General features: G+C 37.6%; 1 protein-coding gene across 14 annotated transcripts in view; it reads right to left on the reverse strand.

Annotated features, from left to right (window-relative positions):
• Positions 1–16,725, reverse strand: part of LOC135217042 (leukocyte elastase inhibitor A-like) — a 125,771-nt gene that overhangs the window by 49,825 nt on the left and 59,221 nt on the right. For all 14 annotated transcript variants that reach the window (XM_064252648.1, XM_064252636.1, XM_064252646.1 and 11 more), the window contains exons 6-7: positions 13,124–13,309; positions 10,317–10,458 (exon numbers count right to left, since the gene is read on the reverse strand). In XM_064252648.1, coding sequence (XP_064108718.1) covers positions 10,317–10,458; positions 13,124–13,309 — 328 coding nt within the window. The remainder of the gene's footprint in view (positions 1–10,316; positions 10,459–13,123; positions 13,310–16,725) is intronic.

The following is a 16,725-nucleotide window of genomic DNA, read 5'->3' on the forward strand; positions in this document are numbered from 1 at the left end:
TGGTACCATAAATCATAGTTTTGGTTAATAGCGGTTTTCGCTTATCGGGACACCCCTGGGAATGAAACCCCCGTTAAGCAGAGCATGTGATGGTCAGGTATAGTCAGCAGCAGTCTTGGAAGACAGCATTTGATGGTCAGTTATATTGTATGTTTTCTGAAGTTGTTTTGATTTGCTGGTGATATTGTGTGTTAGCAGTTTGTTGTGCCTATAATGTTGAAGTTTATTGTGCTTGTGCATTGGAAGATAGTTGAGCTTGTGAGTTTCTGTTGTATTGTAAGTGGGTTGTTGTAGTTGTGAGTTGTTGGGGGTTGTTGGTGAGCTGTTGTGATTTCTTGGTGTTGTTTGTGGGTGGTTGTATGTGGGCTTGTAGTGTTGTTGTTTTTATGTTGTTGGTGTTCATCTGCGCAATAATTTGTTGTGTTCTTGAGTTACTCTATGACTGTAGTACTCGGTTGTTTGTTTTGAGTTTTGATTCTCGGTGGTTGTTGTCTCTCGAAAACTGTACCCAGGGGAAAGCACAGCTTCTCGCCCTGAAGTCAGTCATTGATGGTGAGTACGAGAGTGTGAGAATTTCGTTTGTGTCTGTAGGTGAACCAATGGTCCTGTCGAGTAAAAGTAATGTAGAGGGGAAAGTGTGGCTGAGGGTCTTTTTTAAGTAGGTAGGATTAATAACTGTGGGGAACTTTGCTTGCTTTGTGTTAGCTTTGATTCCGCCACAGTATTTTTGGCACCCGAAAAAGGACTGCGAAAGTGGCAGAGACGGGAAGGTTAGTGCATCATGTGTATGAGTAGTTGAAAAAGTCAGGATGGATGGACCAAGTGAGGTAGAGAGGTTGGCGAGAGAAGTTGGGAAAGCAATGGAAGTGGAGAATGAGAGTCTTAGGATTGAGAATGAGGAACTGAAGAGCGAGTTGGAGGAGATGAGAGGAATGCTAAGGAGTGTGAAAGTGGAAATGAAAGAAGTGAAAGGGGCTGAAGAGCGAATGATTAGAAAAGTGGATAAGAAGCTTAAGTTGATGACGACTAATGTTCAAGAAATTATTAAGGGGCTTCTTGGAGAGGGATCTGTCGCAGGTAGGTCTCCTGGGTCTTGTGATGGGCCAGGAGCAATTAAGAGAGTGAAAAGAACAAATGGATGAAAGCATGTGTGAGGAAAGCGATATGGTTGTGGTAAATGAGGAGAAGAAAGAGAAGGTACATAATAAGGATAGATCAGAGCAGAAGGGTGAGAAGGGAGCTGCGAGTACAGGAAGGGCTAAAGGGAAGATGATTAGTATGGATGGTCTGCAAGATAATAGAGAATGAATGAAGATGAGAAGAGAATTGAGAGTAAGGAACAGAATGAGAGTGAGTTAGATAGCGATGAATGGGAACAGGTAAGTACAAAGAAGGGTAAGAAGAGCGTAATCAGGAGTATGGATGTCAGTATGGAAGTTGATTCGTTATATTTGGAAGAGGTTAAGGTGGGTCAAGATGGAAGTAGCAGAAGTGAGAGTGAGTGAGAAGTATGAAAGGTTGTGTATATGAGAGAGGTACCCTGATGTGCACGATACAAGAAATACTGCAGTAGGGGTACAGGGGACTTTTTTAAGGAATATGAGAAGTATTGTGTGGCTAAGTATGAGGACAACAAGAGAGTGTGGGTTAGGGAACTAGGAGAATTCTTGACTGGGTATTTGCTGAATATGTATGGAATAATGATGAATGTGAGAGTTGTACCATATGAAAGTGTTAAAACTAGGATTAGAACAGGCTAGAAGGGTAAAAAGTTGTGCTAGGTTAGGTATAGGAGGAGGAATGATTTTGAGGAGGCAAGAATGGACATTGGTCAGCCTCTGTCTATGTATGTCTGTAGGTTGGAACATTAGCTAGGAAAAAGTTTGGGGACGAAGGGATAAATGAATGTAAGGAGTTAGTGAGGAAGTTGTTAGCGACTGTGCCTGAGAATGTGTATGAATTCATATATTTGAAGCTTAAGAAGAAAATTCAATGGACGAATGAAAGGTTAATGTAGAACAACATTTTAGAAATAGTAGAGGATTATGAGTTAAATAGGTGTATGAAAGAGAGTTGAAGTGTTAGTGTTAGGACTGTAGTAGCTGAGGGTACACCAGAGTTTAAGAGCTATAAGGAAGCAGTTTTAGAAGGGCCGAGGTGAATGACAAAGTGAGCGGTTGATATGAGCATTAGAGCAAGTAATGTAAGGATGGTGAAACCTACGAGAGATAGGAGTGCGAGTGTCGGAAGGTTAGGGTCAGTTAGCTGCGAGCAGGAGCAGAAGTGTTATAGATGAGGGAAACCAAGGGCATAAGAAGACGCAATGTCGGTGGGCGTTAGAAGCTTGTTTCAGGTGTGGGAAGGCAGGGCATTTAGTTAGTGAGTGTCAGAGAGATAGGGATATTAAATATTACAGGTGTGGGCAAACAGGGCATATAACTAGTGGATGTTGGGGTACCCGAGTGAATGTGGTTTGTGGTAATTGTGGAAAGAATGGGCATTATGCTAGGATGTGTAAGGAACCGCATGCAAAATGTGTTGAATATGGAATGAAAGGTCATGTAGTGGGTGTGTGTGGGCAAAAGAGGATGAGTCAGGCTGGGAGTTTGGGAAACTAGGTGTCAAGGGGATTCAGTTGGGTGGGTCCTCTAGTGTGTGACCACAATATGTTCGGGAGAATGCGACGATTGTATGGGTGAAGGTGAATAAGTATGAGCCAAGTGTCAGTGAAATGGGTCTGGGAGATCGACTGTTAGTGATAGTTGAGTATGGAAGAAAACAGGAGGTAAAGAAAGGGAATGAAAGGGAAAAGCGAGAACTGCATGATAGAGGGGTTAGTGCTAGCGTAAAGATGGTTGATAAAGCATGTAATATGGATAACTTTGAGGGAATGATACTTGTAGTGTGTGTGGGTTTGAATGAACAGGGGTAAGCAAGACTTCAGTGGGAAGGAAACCAAGTAGTACAGAGGTAGTTGGTAGTATGGATGAATCTTTGCGAGTCTGACAGAAGTATGGATGAACTGAATAGTTTGGTAGCAGAATTAAGGGAGATATTGGGGCCAGAGCTGGAAGGAGTTGATGAGGTAGTGAATGAGATTTTGGAGGATAGTAGTGAAGGAGATAATGGGAATCTGAATGAAAGTGGTTTGGAGGAGGAAGTGACTGGCGATGTAATTGAGAGATCATGTGAGGGTTCTCAAACGAGATCCAGGGGGCCTGTATCCGAGCATCCTTGGGTGTTGCGAAAGGCAATTTAATGTAGATGTTGTGAGTATAAGGAGACGTTGTCAAATGTAATCGGGGAGGTAATATGGAGGAGTAAGATGGTAATTTAAATTTGACAACGGATGAGAGAGAGAGAGAGAGGCTGGTTGTTAGCTCGTTAAGTTTTTTGTGTTCATGTGAATGGATAGTTAACAAGCGAATTGCTCGTTCGATGACCAGTTGTTGTGTCTGTTGAGTTAGTGGCAGGTTCAGTCTGTATTTTTGAGTCAGTCTGAGATCAGAGCCTGTGATGGTCAGGTATAGTTGGCAGCAGTCTTGGAAAACAGCATCGATGGTCAGTTATATTGTATGTTTCCTGAATTTGTTTTGATTTGCTGGTGATATTGTGTGTTAGCAGTTTGTTGTGCCTATACTGTTGAAGTTTATTGTGCTTGTGCATTGGAAGGTTGTTGAGCTTGTGAGTTTCTGTTGTGTTGTATGTGAGTTGTTGTAGTTGTGAGTTGTTGGGGGTTGTTGTTGGTGAGCTGTTGTGATTTCTTGGTGTTGTTTGTGAGTGGTTGTATGTGGACTTGTGGTGTTGTTTTTATGTTGCTGATGTTTGTCTGCGCAGTGATCTGTTGTGTTTTGAGTTACTGTATGAATGTAGTACTCGGTTGTTTGTTTTGTGTTGCGATTCTGGGTGGTTGTTGTGTCTCGACGACTGTACCCAGGGGACAGCACAGCTTCTTGCCCAGAAGTCAGTCATTGATGGTGAGTACGAGAGTGTGAGAATTTCGTTCGTGTCTGTAAGTGAACCAATTGTCCTGTCTAGTAAAAGTAACGCAGAGGGGAAAGTGTGGACGAGGGTCTTTTTTGAGAGTCTGTACAATTAACGTGACTGTGGGGAATTTTGCTTGCTTTGTTGTTAGTTTTGATTCCACCACAGTGTCTCCTTTCTCCTGTACTGACCCTTCTTATAAAACCCTGCGAGACCCCGAAGAAACCTTGGTCGGAGGGGTAAAATGATCCATGATATCCAGATACCCGTACAAACCAACAGGAATTATACACAATGAAACACAGAAAGAAAAGAAAAAGCAGGCAAACTAAACTGGCTTTAAAAGGACTGAGAGCAAAATGTGTCTTCTCTTAGAGACGTTAAGAAAGTAACCGATGTGATCACAAGATGCTGAAGGAATTGTGGGAGATCCCACAGATGCCAATAGTTCCTTGCATACACAATTTTTTATTCAATTTACCGGTTTTATAGCTGGCACTAGAAGACTTATCTTAATGTTAAGACCAAAGGTTTGTTTCGTACATGAGCAATAAAAGATTGAACGATAACAACGTAAATGGAACCTCTGGCAACAGAGGCGCTTCATCCAGCAACCAGGTAAACAGCCCAATTGACGGGGAAGACGATAGTACTTGGAGGTCGTCATCCAGCAACTGACCACCATAACGACAGTAACTACCAACCAGAGACTAGAGCTAGAGGCAAACCAGAAGAAGAAATGGACAAGAGAAGAAAATTAGGAAATATGAAGATGCTACATCAGGAGCAACCTGGTGGAAAGAAGATACAGACAAAACTTGGTCAACACCTGGAATGAGAGAAATAATAGCCCCCAACCTGAACAGAGGCTGGCAGACCAAGTAAGGACCATAAAGAAAAAGAACTGACTTTCAACAATAGACGTACTGGAAAGAGAAATAACTCCCAGCAATGAAAGACAAGAAGAAAAACCAAGAGATGATATCACAGAAGACAACAGGAATGATGAGCTACCAAACAACGGAACATGAAGAAACAGCAAAGATGTAACAGAGGGGCCGGAATAATAACAATAATAATAATAATATATTTTTAATATCTCTCTTGCGCATGCATCATACCATGAGCAGGTTTAAACTCTGGACAACTGCACTGTGAAGTTCAGGTGATACTGAGCTACCTTCTCATGGTTATACAACTGTACGATAATCATGTAATCTTGGACTGTGACCCTGTGCAATATAATCTTTGATTTCTAAAAATTATCCACACATCTATCTGGAATCCATCACCACAGTTGAATGAATTAGCCAACACTGACTTCATCTAAAGTTGAAGTTCTATTCTAAAGTTCGAAGTGTAAGGTTAAAATCAACTTGATGATACTGACAGTGGTTAAATTACCTAATAAAGTGAGAGATCTCCCTCTACATACGGATTATACTCCCAAGCTATTCACCAACTCCATTCAATATGAAGGCTTAGTTTTAGAGGACAAGTATTTTGGATAGGAGAGGATAAAAGATTAGTTTAACCTGACATTTGTATCTGCTCCTCTCAGTGATTGTTATCTCTTCCTAATATTGTACAGTGCAAAGTTTCTTCCAGTCCTCTTCTTTTGAAGACCACTATGCTATTAATGGTTATAATAACAGATTTCTGTACCAATGGTGGATAATATAGCCAGTTCAAGAACACTACTGTTAGAAGGTTCAGATCCTTCTAAAGAAAGTTTTCCTTTTATTTAAATATTCTGATATTTTGTGCCTGGAAGGAAATGAGTCTACTCAAATCTGCATTATCCTAAAGTATTGTAAGTTACATAAAGTTCTTGAATTTTATGCTTGTGATCAAATAACCTTTAAAATTTTATGCTTGTAATCAAATAACCTTTCAAATTTATGGTTGTAATCAAATATCCTTAAGTTCATTCCAAAGAAATCTGTGAATTTTTCAGCAAATTCTTCAAATTATCCAGAGTACTGCACACTAGGCCTACTAATTTATGTCAAGATAAAAATAAATTTGTTTTAATTTTCTTTCCTACTATTCACAAGTACCTACTGTAACACCTCAACTGCGCTGAACACAACCTAATTCCATACTCACAACATTCAAAATGAATGCAAGCTTCAAACACAATACCAAAACCGATTATTCCTAGATTTCTAGAAAATCTTCCAGTTCCACAGTCTCCTGTGATGTGATATGCCAATTACAAATTGTGGGATAACTTCCCTACAACAAGAAAGCTGGTACAGTGATTCTCCATAACCATCTGATGCCTCTGGTAGTAAGTGAATAATATAATATGATGGTTGTGTTTAAAGAATAGGCATCACTCCAAGCCTTACATTTTTCATCAACTTAACAAATGCAGGTACTGTACATTACATGATTCTTACGATTCTGAAATGATTATAACTTATGAGAATTTATTGCCAGGGAACTTTTCTATTTCTGTTTTATGGATCCATATAGTAGCTTCAAAACAGGTACTGCTCCATGCCTCAGAGCGTCAAGTACACACCAACACTGGTATAATATAAAGTATACCCTGTGCTTAAATAGCATAGCTACTTGAAAGATATTCCCCCATGAGAATTTTCAGATGTCAGTGTCTGAACAGCCCATACTCCATGATAATAGCAGGTGGAGAATACATCCAAACATACATTCTTATGTTAGTGAGTTACATCCAAAAAACTACAGATTAAGGCGAGTCTGTGAATCCCTGTCGATGGACAAGGAAACAACAAAAGCAAAAGGACATATTCATGGTGATTATGTGAAAAAAACTAAGATAATGAAAATCAGCACAAAACCCTAACAGATTACAACAGATCATGTAGTTAAGGAACATCAGCCACCACTAAACTGGAATTGTTTAAGGTATCCGAGAGATCTGATTCACAAGTTACATAATATTAGAACAACCATAACACAAGGTCAACCAAATTTCTTAGGCAATGGTATTAATTGTTAAGAAACTTAGCTTCCCAATATGTAATCTCCGTCTAACTGCTCTCTCCTCCTGCACTGACAAGGTTGAAAGATCATTACTAATTCAATATGCAATTCTCATCTAATGACCAGGAAAAATTTCTTTGGATGAGATGAAAAATGGGAGCTTTTACTTCTTAAGGAAGTCTCTTCAACTTGAACTTTTCACTTGATTATTGGGGTTTTACATGCTACAATAATTACCTTATAACAATAAAGTTTGCTTAACTTCTTTATAAATAATGCAAGCAGTGTGCATAAAGACAGTACGTACCTGTAATTATACCACGACAGAAAAGAGAGAGAGCAAGCATGTGATGAAAATGAAAATGCAATACAAAAATATGAAATAAAAAGCATAAATTCACAACCAACCCTAAACTACAAAAAGAGAAATTTTTACAGAAAAAAAGGGGAAATAGCAGCAAAATATGCAAGCTGAAGCATAAGTAGAAGCTACTATACAAAAAGCAAAAACTGTGTGTACACATTAGGACAACATAGCATGGTGCATTGTGCAGTCAACTAATACCTTAATAACTTTAATACATTGTGACCTCAGTCACAGCATAATAAAGTCAAGATCTTGGCATCTATCATCTCTAATATGTACTGTATACTCAGCCAAGTTTTTAGTATTCTAGTCAATCACTTCACTTGTTATTTCCGTTTTCTGAACTGCTAATTTTTTTCAGTTATCTCCCTGTCATTTTGCACTTATGTGCAACTTCACTGGTGACCCAGTACTTCTAATTCACTTTTCTTGAGCCTATAATCTGTGCAATTCAATTTTTAATGTTATTAGTACCTTGATGTCTAATTTCTTGTCAATAAAGTTCATATACTAACAGGTAAAAACATTTTCCCAAAATTCTGCTCCCACAAATTAAAAAAACTGGTTATAAATGTCTACATCAGTCACACTCTCCCACTGCACCTACACTATCAACAAGTGGTGCCAGCAAGAGAGCCGTGCCTCTAGGAAGGTTGCAAGGGCCATAAAATTGTTTTACAGGGGATACATGAATACTGCACTAGCTACAAGAAGGGTGCGATTCCCTGAAAAATTACAAATTTTTAAATCAATTTGTATTTTTCATTGCTAACAAACCTTGGGTCTTAAGAATAGGATGCTTTTCAAGCACAGCTCATGTAACCCCTGCTGAAGTAGATTTTATGGTAAACTTTATGATCTATTACAAGGATCAGAGGACTGCCCAGTACCTCAAGCAGAATAGCGTTGCTATCAGCAGTGATCCTGAGAATGGATGCCACTATTCATACATCGGTAAGACCATGACCCACCTTTCCAAGAGGATTGGTGTCTATTTACATGAAGGGGCAGTATACCAATACTGCATGAGGGAACATGGCAGCACCCCCAGTGACAGCAGATCATGAGGAACACCACAATCCTTCATGACAACATGCACCACTTCCGCCTATGCTACAAGGAGTCCCTTGCCATTCTTCGGAAGAAACCCACACTTAACATTACTCAGGAGACCCTCCTCCAAAATAATGTCAGGAAAACAATGAAGCACATCTCCGAAATATTGGAACAGCTGCCCTATTCCTCAAGCAGTGAGCCCGATGAGCATAACTCCCTGGGTGACAGCCAATCAGTACCTTTGTCTCTTGACCAAACTCACAGCCAATATGAGAGCTCCCTAGCTCCCTATCCATGATCATCCAATGACAAATCCACCACTTTTTGACAACCCATTTTTGGAAATAATATACATATTATAGTAATAATAATACATAACATTAGATCTTCCTTACAGGATGACTTGTCTAACTTCATTTTTCCATGAATTTTACAAATTAATAAATTCTTGTCTAAACTGAGACTTTCATCTCATGAATATTGCCAACATGTGGAACTTGTTTACTTTCCATCATGTTTTTCTTCATCTGACATTCATATGATTTTCTTTGGTCTACTACTAAGGACTTGTCCACTGGATCTAATCTCGCTTTTAAAAGTCTGAAGCTTACCTAATATAAGAGTACAGCAATTGTGTCCCTTACTAGGCTGATGGTCACCAATAATGCTGTCCAAGTGATGTTTTAAAACACTTCCTATTTTACATTTGGGTTACACTGTATGTCGCAAAATGAATCTCCAATTCTTTGCCATAAATATCTACTAATCCCATTCTTGTGTGATACTAAATTTAAACAATGTTAGAGAGGCAGATTTAACATGACTATTTTCTTTTAGCTCTTGCAGTAAACTAGAAAATGATAAATAATAGTTTCTCAGTATTTACTGGAAATAATATCTGCATTAACTTGTTACATTCATTTGATGGTCATTGCTTAATTTTCAGTTGTTTGTCACACACACACACACACACACACACACACACACACACACACACACACACACACACACACACACACACACACACACGAGGAGGCTTTCAAGAAGTGTGGGCACAAAAGGTTACAATTCAAGCCTTGGTTACTTTGGGAAGATTGTATGACTACTAAGGAAGTTGCTGATAGATGTCCCAAGCTGAAAAACAGACTAAGACCTCAAAGATCCTGGTGGATTAAAGAGAAGCGACGAGAAGAAATAAATCTGTAAATTGATGGATATAAAAGTAGAAGGATAAAGATCAATGACAGGGAAAAGAAATTCATGGAGAATGGGACATAGATAATGACTTTGACCAGATAGGAATTCAAGCAGAACGTGCACAGGCTAAAGAGAGAATTATATTGCCCAACCTTTCAAGGTAAAATTAATCTGAAAACATTACTGATGAAGATGTCATGAAATTCGACTCTTGAATTATATTATTTACAGTACTTCCATGATTTTCTAAATAATCATGCACTGGTAATAGCAGAAAAGGCATCCAGTAACAGAAGGTACATATTTCTACCTTCAGGAAGATCACACTAGATGCTGCTACTTGACAAGAAAGTTTTATAGCTTATACATACTTTATTTGGCTAGTAATAAAAAACAGCAATGATAATCCTATAATGGTCTCTATCTCAGCAGTCATCCTGTACTAGATATCATAATTAAATATTTTTACAAATCAGAAGATATACTGCACATCACCACAACTTGTCTTTCAAAGTAGTAGACAGGAACCAAAAAAAAACAATTTATTCCTGGATGTGTGAACCTATAAAAAGAAGCATTCCCTCCATACTTCAAGCTTATTATGCATTCAGCCATAAAAGTCTACTGTTCCATACTCACTCAAGGAAAATATTTTTGCTGTGATGTAATTCCCTTCACCCAATGACCTGGTTACCCAAAGAAACATAAATAACACAAGAACATAAGAGAATATAACACTCACCAGTGGCAGCAGCAGCTTCAGAGCCTTCTTCATTTACTTCCAGAAAAGCTTTATGTAAAACTTTGGATACAAAAAGATCTTTATTTCCACTAATGCCAGAGAGATCTGCATCTTTTTCAGAAAACAGATCAACCATTCCCATCTGGAAAAAAATATAGGAGCACCTAATTATTTCCAAATACTATCTAATAATGACCTCATAATTATTTCTAAACACCTAATAATGCACTCAAGTTAGAATTCATAACAAGAGAACTTTTTTTACTTGATGAAATGTCACCTAGTAATCCTTGTATGGCACACTTTGATGGCACAAAAGGTTCTTTGTAGTGTCCTTTTAAATTCATTTGCATTGTTTTCTACCTTTTACTTTTATTTCATACAATCTGGTTTCTTCCAATGCAGTTGTCTGACTTCTTTATTTTTACCTTACTCTAGTTTTTACACTTCATACAATACAGTACTACGTATAACACTTCCAGTGAGCCCCATTAGCCTAAATGTGCAGAACATAAGTGCTTTAATCTACCAATAATAATACAAAATACATTCAGTCTTGTACTTAAAACGAAAGCTGTTGCTAAAACTCCTCAGGGGCTATGTATCAGTGCTACTGTAATTTTCTAGACAGTCTGAAAACAAAGACTGATAAACCATTAATAGGACCTTTACAGTAAACTAATGCATAAAAGTTGAAAGGGCAATCAGGTGAAGGAGAGCAGCATTACGAGAAATTTTCATTCAAAACTACAGTAATTCTTTAAAAATTTGAGTGCTAGTAGTACTTGTTATGAAAGAACTAATTTTACTGTAAGAGATTTGTTTTTTGCTGATAATGTACTCAATCTCTATTGACAAAATTATGGCATATTCTTACAAAGATACAGAATTAAAACAAGCATACAAAAATTTTGGATTTACTACTATTTCAATAAAAACAGTTATGCAGCACAGAGTGGGATTTTTACATGGATTAAATATATTGATACATACTTTATCTGTCTTGGCTCTATTTTCTCCTAAACCTTATTCTAGATGAAGAAACAATGATCAGAACAGCTTAGGCAGTAAGAGGTTTGGGCTCCTTTTTTCTGAAAAGCCTGGGTCAATAGAATGCTAACAATAAAACAATGGTCAGAGATGACAAAGACTGAGTGCCATCCTGCTTGTTCAGTGGTGTGGAGGGATGGCCCATACTAGTTCCTGAGACTTAATGTGGAGGTCCTGAACAGGGCAAACTTTTACTCCATTTATACAAACATCAGTATGCAAGAACTGTAGTGCTAACGAAGAGATATGTAGGACAGGTCTGTTAAAAAGCTTATGCTGCATATGTATTTGGGTGTACACAGTGAGAACCCTCAGTTTTACAGTACAAGTTTGCGTAACTGGCTTTTGTTACACAGAAGGCAACATAGGTTTAGTGAGGTTGTGGTAACAATAATGATTTTTGGTAGAACTCTAACTTAATTACAGCTTACTCCTTTTAAGGTGTATGTGCTACTTCATACATGCTACTTAGTTAATTTTGATGTAAATTGTGTTATAAGGACGACCAAGCCCCATTCCCCTTTCCTCAGTGGGCATGGACCTCCTCACTGCAAAAAAGGGGCTGTACTAGCCCCTCAAGAATGACTGCTGTACACTGTTTGTGATTGTATATTCTTTTTCAGTTCTGTTTTCTATCATGTACAGAGTTCTTTATAGCATATTTAATTTACTACATGATTTCCAAAATTTCTATATAGATGGTAGATTTCATTTAACTGTCCACTTTGGTTAATTTGACTGAATACCTGTTGAGTGCCACATGTTTTCACACAAGGTTGATATGAACATTAAAAAAGGGAGAAAAAGATCAATTATGTGAAATTTTGTTTACATTCTTTTCTTGTTATACACATTTTTTGAGGTAAAAATGTGTATATAAAAAAGCAAACATTTCATTAAGTGATAATTTTCTTCTATTATTGACTAGAATGCAAATGGTCACCGACTTATCTTCTACTTTAGTTCAAATGATAGTGCCTCCCTTCATGATAGTATCTCAGCTAACTCCTTAAGATTTTAATTGACAGTTCAGTAAGATTACGTACAGTGTTACATTTCTAGTCTTACACAGAGCTTGTCTACCGATTTGTTCTTCCAAAATGAGCGACATCTGGAGCTGATGAGTTTTAAAGGCTAGAAGCAATGCAGTGAAAGTCAAACGATGTGTTGTAGTTGATCTCTGCATTAAGCTTTCATTTACCAAGCTACTGAAGTTCTACTAGCCTTTATACAACAAATTATTCTGATTTATGCTTTTTACTAATAAAACAAGTCTTGTTCTGATACCAATTAGAGAATCAATTCCTTGAAGGCCCACCGACAGTTTGTTTGAAGTACTCTGTGTTCCTCAATAATTCGTACATCACATGACAAATATCTATAAAAAAAAAATCTGCTCCTTCCTGATTTCTTTTATACTGCTCACCTCCGGAAACTTAAATTCAAATCTCTCATTTTCAGTTTGGATGACATCACCCTCAACAACCTGTTCAAGAACTAATAAATTAAGCAAAATGCACAGAGTATTCTTTGTGCAATGACTTCCAGCATTCCTATACTAGAAGCTACATTCAAGTATGGTAATGTGGAACATGCTATTATCTTAATACAAGTTTCATTCTACTCAACAAAAGTTTGTTCCATTGTTAATTTTTATTATGATTAAACATTAACAACCACTACAGTTAATAATTATACTTTGCAAACACATTACAGGCTCCACATACAGTTTACGAGGTATTTTAAGTAATACTTACACCAGACAAATGATCCCCAAGGTCCAGTGATTCCTCAAGCTTAAATTTTGGTAAAGTAACCTCTACTTCTACATTATACATTCGTTTATCAAGTTCATTCAAGTCAGCGGTGGCTAATTTCTCTTCTAGTGCAGCAAGGCCATCTCGTTCATTGGGCAATACAATAACCATACTCAGTCTTGATCCCTAAAATACATTTAGAAAACATTATTTACTATACAGTATATTTTCATGGCATATATGTTGATGATGTGAAGACATAAGTAGAGATATTTATCTTCTGAAAGCTTCACAGAACTTCCTTCTTTGAAAACATAAAACTCAAGATTAAGAGTACAGTAATTATCAATACATGTCCTATATATGTATAGTGGAAAACCATTAACAATTTATATACATGAAAAACCTTCATACGAAAAACATACTTAATAAGACTTGTGGAATAAGACCTCAGTAGCCAGTGTTGTTGACTTCCAAGAGCCAGTGAAATTAAACATTTTTACAGACACATTTACTTTAAATGATCTGGAGAAAAGCAAAACCAAGGTTGACGACTCAGGAAATATTGGTGGCAAATATTTCTAGGTCCCATAAGCCTATTGTAGTTGTGGCCAAAGGCTATGGCAGCACCAGTATGTAGTACATGGTTTGAAAACAAAAGCAGAAAATAAGAGATGGGGAATATCATCCTTGAGCATTGGTGAGTGAAGTCACAGCAAATCTTTATGTAAGAAATGACAGAAGTCACCATTGTGCTTGATGAGCAACGCTTTGACTGTCCCAAGTCAAATCCAAGAGTGTCTTAGCATTATATTATACACGATCATAAATATTAACATCACTACCTACTAATAATTTACCAGATGTACAGAGCATGGTCACAGATTTGGAACCCTTGAAGAAGACACCGACATACAGAAAGCAGTCACTGAAAAACATCTAGATCTTCAAGGTGCCAAAGCCAGATAACAGTGTCTACACATCCACAAATTATTTCACTTGTAGAGAATGCAAATGAATTCTTGAACCTAGTTCCTCTTCTTAATAAACTCAATGAGGTTTCTCATATCTACAACTTGAGGGGGATCAGTTCATTGTCATCAAAGAACAATAATGGAGGAAGAAGTCACTTCTGGAGTAATCCCTTCCCACATGCCTAATAATGAATTATGTGAGAAACTGTCTTCTGCCTAAGGTACATGGCTCTGGAACAGACTTATGGGTAGTCAACATTCTTCAAGAAAGATACTGGAACCTGTTCTCGGCAGACATCCCTACACTATCACCATCTCCTGTGGTTTACATGACATGTACGGCCATATCTAAAGAGATTTGTAGTCCTGGATGATGAAATTACAAGCATGCTGCAGATAGTGGCCTTCAAGGCAGTGCAAGATGATTCAACAGGCTTTTAAGGGGGCTGGCCGGTACCCATATATATGGGGGTATAGGGCAAAAAATGCAGTCATGAAAAAATTCATGGAGCTTCATATGGCAATGGAGAATGCGTATACGAAATATTTTGTCAAAATTGCTCTTAAAAATGCAATATTTATTCTGTTATCGTAAATTTTGATAATTATTGTCAAAGAAATTGTGAGTAATGGCATCTGTAGAGATTCCATGAGTTGCAGGAGGGAAGGTTTTCAGCTTACCACCCTTCAGTGCGAGCAGAAACATGAAAGAGGGTACATGTTCGAGTTTCACCTCTGACATTCGCTTGCTTTTACATCTGTTTATCTTTGTTTCGGCAAGAATTTCATCATGCCAAAGAGGAAAAGACAAGGAAAACATCTCGCTCACATAAAGAAAAAGAAAATTTGCTCTAATGAGCTGAGTTAATGAAGGAGAGGGAGAGAGAGAGTTGCGTAGGAAGGAGTGCCTTGCCTGATGCAGTGCCCCAGGCTACGATCTATGAGCAAAGGGATCTTCATTTATGATTAAATTATAATAAATAACATAGTTTTAGTTTATTAATACCCAAAAAGAAATATAACATTCATAATAATCATTATTTATTAACACTCTTTGTAAAAATACAAAGAACCTTTGAACACCCATATCTCAAAACAATACTTACTGACCTTCAAATACTATCTTCTCCCTTAGTTTTAAAGCTATAGCATTGAAATTTGGTATATAACTTAGAAAGCCATTATAGAACAATCAAATGAAGCCCTTTTTTCCAATTTTTGTTTCGTTTCTTATCTAAAAATTTTTCCTGATTTATAGAGTTTATTTTTTTACCATAATGAAAAATTCATATCTAGCAAAAAAATTACTTTTAGAAAAAATTAATTTGATTGGAGGTCTCCATCAGGTCTATATATGGTAGTAATTCCAAGTCTTAACATTAAATGTCAAGGGAGATAGAATTTGAAAAATAGTTATTTTCAGGATAAATTGCCCTGGCGTCACAAAACTGAAGGGCAGAGGCAAAATTCATTTGCAGTTTGGAGATGTCCCAAGTCACCTTATTAAGTGGTATGAATGTCAAAGTCCTGTCCTTAAAAAATGGCATTAGCCAGCCAGCCCCCTTAAAGCAGAATCACTTTTATGGCCAAGAAGTCTGAAAGTTGAACACTGATGAAGACTTATGGGGGTTATAAGTGGAATAACTTATGTGTAAACAAGTCCAAAGAATTTTAAGAAACTTTACATTTTTTATATCTTATAACTGGTCTCTTTTTATGTGAAAATATACCAAATTTGTAACTAATTTGTATTTTTCATAACTAACAAACCTGAGGTCTTAACATTAGGATTTACTAGCGCCAAGCTGGAAACCGGTAGAATTAAAATTACACTTGTGAGATCCAGGGACTAATGGCATCTATACCAGGTCACGGGGCATGTATACCCAGAATGCCCACGGCTACCTGTGACCCATCAGTTATATTTCTAACCCAGTTTAGACTGCTAGAGGGGTGGTTCGAGGTGGGCCTTTAACTGTTAAGACCTCAGGTTTGTTAGTTATGAAAAATACAAATTAGTTACAAATTTGGTATTTGTTCATACACGAAACAAACCTTCGGTCTTAACATTAGGATAGACTTACTATTGGAGGGAGGTAAGTCTCTACAACTGACTGGAAGTTTGCCACCTTATCCATTTCCGAATATATAGGGAAATTTTAGAGATGGACAATGAACCTAGGACCAAAGATATAAGCGGATCTATTGGTTTCCTCCCACTGGGTGTAGATACCATTCTACTGTTTACTCTTGTCCCTTGCGACTGGATGCACCTTCACCCCTCTTTCCTTATTAACCAGAGGGGTGTGTTGCTACTGAAAAGTATATCATCAGCTAAGATAGCTTCACAGTATGGCTGACCATCTCACCTGCATCTAGTCCGTTCCAGCACATGACGGTACTCTCCTTCATATTGCCCGTAGTTAAAGGAGTAGGAAGAAAGTAGTAAAGAAAAAAGACCAGTCATCCCATTCATTCTACTTTCATACCTTCATCTTAGACTAGACGCAAACTGACCCGCCAGGGGCACTGGATGAACTATATCACTTGTTGGGCCGCCACCACTGGACCCAAGGAAAAGGTGTCCAAGGATCTATGGGCAACATCTTTCAAATAAAATGAGGTGAA

Source organism: Macrobrachium nipponense, chromosome 7 (assembly GCF_015104395.2).
Source record: "Macrobrachium nipponense isolate FS-2020 chromosome 7, ASM1510439v2, whole genome shotgun sequence".
NCBI classification, from domain to species: Eukaryota; Metazoa; Arthropoda; class Malacostraca; order Decapoda; family Palaemonidae; genus Macrobrachium; species Macrobrachium nipponense.